At 29.5% G+C, this 3,375-nt stretch overlaps 1 protein-coding gene across 1 annotated transcript; it reads right to left on the bottom strand.

Moving 5' to 3' along the window:
• Nucleotides 1-545: 545 nt before the first annotated feature.
• Nucleotides 546-2,140, bottom strand: LOC110097723 (F-box protein FBW2-like). The gene is made up of 3 exons (XM_020824263.1): nucleotides 1,821-2,140; nucleotides 1,195-1,595; nucleotides 546-619 (listed from the first exon to the last, which is right to left on the bottom strand). The coding sequence occupies exons 1-3, from the start codon at nucleotides 2,138-2,140 to the stop codon at nucleotides 546-548; spliced, it is 795 nt and encodes a 264-aa protein (XP_020679922.1).
• Between the last annotated feature and the right edge of the window lie 1,235 nt (nucleotides 2,141-3,375).

Here is a 3,375-nt window from a genome sequence, read left to right as displayed (position 1 = left end):
ATATATGCTCCCGACTAATATACTAAGTTATTGGGCATACAAAGTAATTTGATTTGTAAAAGAAATAAATTTTAAATTTCATATGTATGATCATATGGGCTATCTGCTTGTAATTCACACAAAATTTAAATTACATGCTTCTGGCTATAATCTTAGGCTTCATTTGGGACAGCTTTTTACTGCTTCTTAAGGTAGCATTTTTGTAATTAAATTAGCCATACACATGTAGTTTAAATATATTGGATGCTATATATCTTAATTAAAAAAATCTTATTTTATTAATGTATTCTTATGATAATTTTTAGAATTATTTCAAAATAAGAAAATTGATAAATTAATATATTATTTTGATAAGATGATAAAAAAATTACAAATGTTTCTTAACTACTTAAAAACTAATTAATTAAAAATCATCACCTTAATTTAATAAAATATTGGTGAAGATCAATTAGAAATGGAGCTCTAGTATTGTTTTGTAACTTTTAATAGAATTTTCACCCTTTTTGCGATTTAATAATATATATTTAATAGAGCACCAATATATATCAATAAACTAGAAGATCATAATCATAAAGAACAATCGACATATTGAAGCATGGAGCATGATCATTGCTTGTTCCTGCAAAGTGGACGCCTATATAGTTTACTAGAATCAAAGTCTCAATTTAAAAAAAAAAAAAAGAATCAGTGTCCCAATTAAAAAAAAAAAATCTAGAAGATATCTAGATAAAAAAAGTGCTATGGCAAACATAAAATCTTTAGGATCGAAAGTTTTTGAATTGAAATTACAAAATGACAATCACCATAACACAAAAACCAAACTTTAAACTTCAAGCACAAGATGTTAAGGTTACTTTCCCATTTTTTATGACATTTGATCCATTAAGATAAATTCATACACACATTATATATATAAGCTATGAAACTAAGACCTCTTGATTAGTACTTAAAGCCCAAAACTAGCAGACCAAGGAGAGGTATGAGGGTTACTTGCCTTTTAAAGTATTTAATCATACTCTTCGTTATTATCATTATCATCATCATCATCATCATCATCATCATCATCATCATCATCATCATTATAATCGTCATCATTATCATCGTCATCATTGACGTTCAATGGAAAAGATTCATAAAAATCCCAAAAAGGATCTTTGTAAGATTTGAGTGCATAGAACTTTGAGCCAACATCACCCTTAAGCTTCACGTATTGGCACCCACTTAAGTCGAGAAAAGATAATGCTTTGCAGTTGCTAAGAATAGCATCTAACCCATAGTCACTAAAGCGACCAAAGGCTAACTCGAGTTGCTCAAGCCCGAACATCGTATTGGCTATAGCTAATGCTTCTCTTTCATTAACTTTAGCCGCCTCTTCATTATTTTGGGTGGATTCGAACTCAGCAGGAGTCAGGTTTCTCTTCAGGTTTATAAGAGACGTGCAATTATTTCCCAATATTTCGATTCCTTTGTAGGTGATGTAGTTGCAGTAGCTGATGTCTAAAGTTGTTAGAGATGTTAGGGATCCAGAATATTTCTTTATAACTAAATCATTTACCTCGCTCATTGGAATTTCTAGCACGTTAAGGTTAATTCCACTGCACATGCACAAAAAGTAAATGTCATAAGCTTAACAAAGATTACTAAAAAAAATAACATAGCACCTAAAATTTGATCATTTACAAAATATCGGAATTAAAAACTACTTATATATATATATATAATTTTCAAAATAGACTTAAAATAAAATCAATAATTTTTATTATTAGATGTTGCAATACCATCTTCACTTCTTTTTTTTTCAAGTTATAGAAGTATATTACAAAGAGGCGGTGAGCGAGAATCCCCAATTTTGGATGCGGTATGCAGAGAGTCGCCGGAGAGTGTAACGGCTCCGACAAACAAGCTTTCGCACAACGGCGTCGATGACATCAGGATGGTTAACATGATGGCACCATTCTTCAACGTTAATCTCTGTCCAGCAACATGGACTCTCCACCGCCTTGTGCCAACTTTTGCAGACGAAAGATATTGTGCGTGCCATCTCATCCGATGAGATATTCTTGAAGATGAGTGCCAATATATCGTGGTTTAGCCCTTCCCAATCCCTCCAATTGTCATCGTCGATCCCACGTCTTGACATTTTTTTTAAAGCTAGAATTGCATAAACTTTATTGATACAATAGTGCTTATGTATAGAAAATAGAATAGAGCAATAAGAAAATGTGATAAAAGAAAATATTGTTAATAATGAAGATATATTGTATTAATATTGGTTATAAATTCTTACAATAAATATTATACATATGTTCTCATATTTATATGGTAGTGAATAATTCTAATAATTCTAATATCTCTCTACAAATAAATAATGCAGCTATAAAAATAATTGAAAGTTTGTCTATAAAAAAATAAAAATGGGAAAATGGATGGGACTTTGTTTATGTTATGTAGAGAAGAAGAAACAAATGATGAATTAAGAATGTCATATTGAAGGTGATGATGAGTGATGTTAAAACAATAATAAATATCATATTATTTAGTTCTCTTATGATAAACTAAATTATGAATAACATAAATAAAGCTTTTATTGTTACACTACATATGAGTGAAATGGGAGAGAACAATATATTAGCAAACAAAAACTACAACAAAATTATCTTACTTGTAATGGAGGCCATTACACGATACTCTTCTTTTGTGGAAGTCTTAAAGATAAAGAAAAAAATACTTGTATTTATTTCCTTTCCAAGAAATAAGAGTCTCCAAAAAATCCAAAGAAATTATTGATAGATTTATGGCCTTCCAAATTATTAGTCCAATAAGCATAAAAAGAAGCATGCTACTTTGAAAAAGTTGTTAATGAAAATAAAGAAATTTGAAAAATAGTAAAATTTTAAAGTAATAAAGTCAAAATCAAGTATCATGTATATGAACATAAATTTAATCATCTTAGGTTATACAAAGCATGGTATGATAATACCCTGTGACATGCTTGTTGCATGCTAATGATAAGCCTACTTTAAGTAAATTTGTTTAATGTTCATTTAAATTGCTTGTTTAAAAGTGGCTCCTATTAGATTTAATTTGGTTAGCGGGCAACACTATGATCCTACTTGTGAGTTTACCAAGATAGATAGTGCAAGGAAAGGAGAGTGAGAGGGCAAGTAAGAAGAAAGCTCTGAAATTTACTAATCTTTACAAATAGTTAAAAGAAAAGAAAATATCATAAAAAATATCTTTTATCTTATTTACATGGTTGGAAGGCCTATATAGAAGCTAAACATAGAGAATACTAAATAATACAGATACATAAATAAGACTCTATTGCTACACATGGATGGACATCTATGAAGCAATTCTAGCTATAAAATAGAA

The sequence above is a fragment of the Dendrobium catenatum genome, unplaced genomic scaffold, assembly GCF_001605985.2.
Source record: "Dendrobium catenatum unplaced genomic scaffold, ASM160598v2 original_scaffold_207317, whole genome shotgun sequence".
NCBI lineage: Eukaryota > Viridiplantae > Streptophyta > Magnoliopsida > Asparagales > Orchidaceae > Dendrobium > Dendrobium catenatum.
This window is presented reverse-complemented; position numbering and strand designations above follow the sequence as displayed.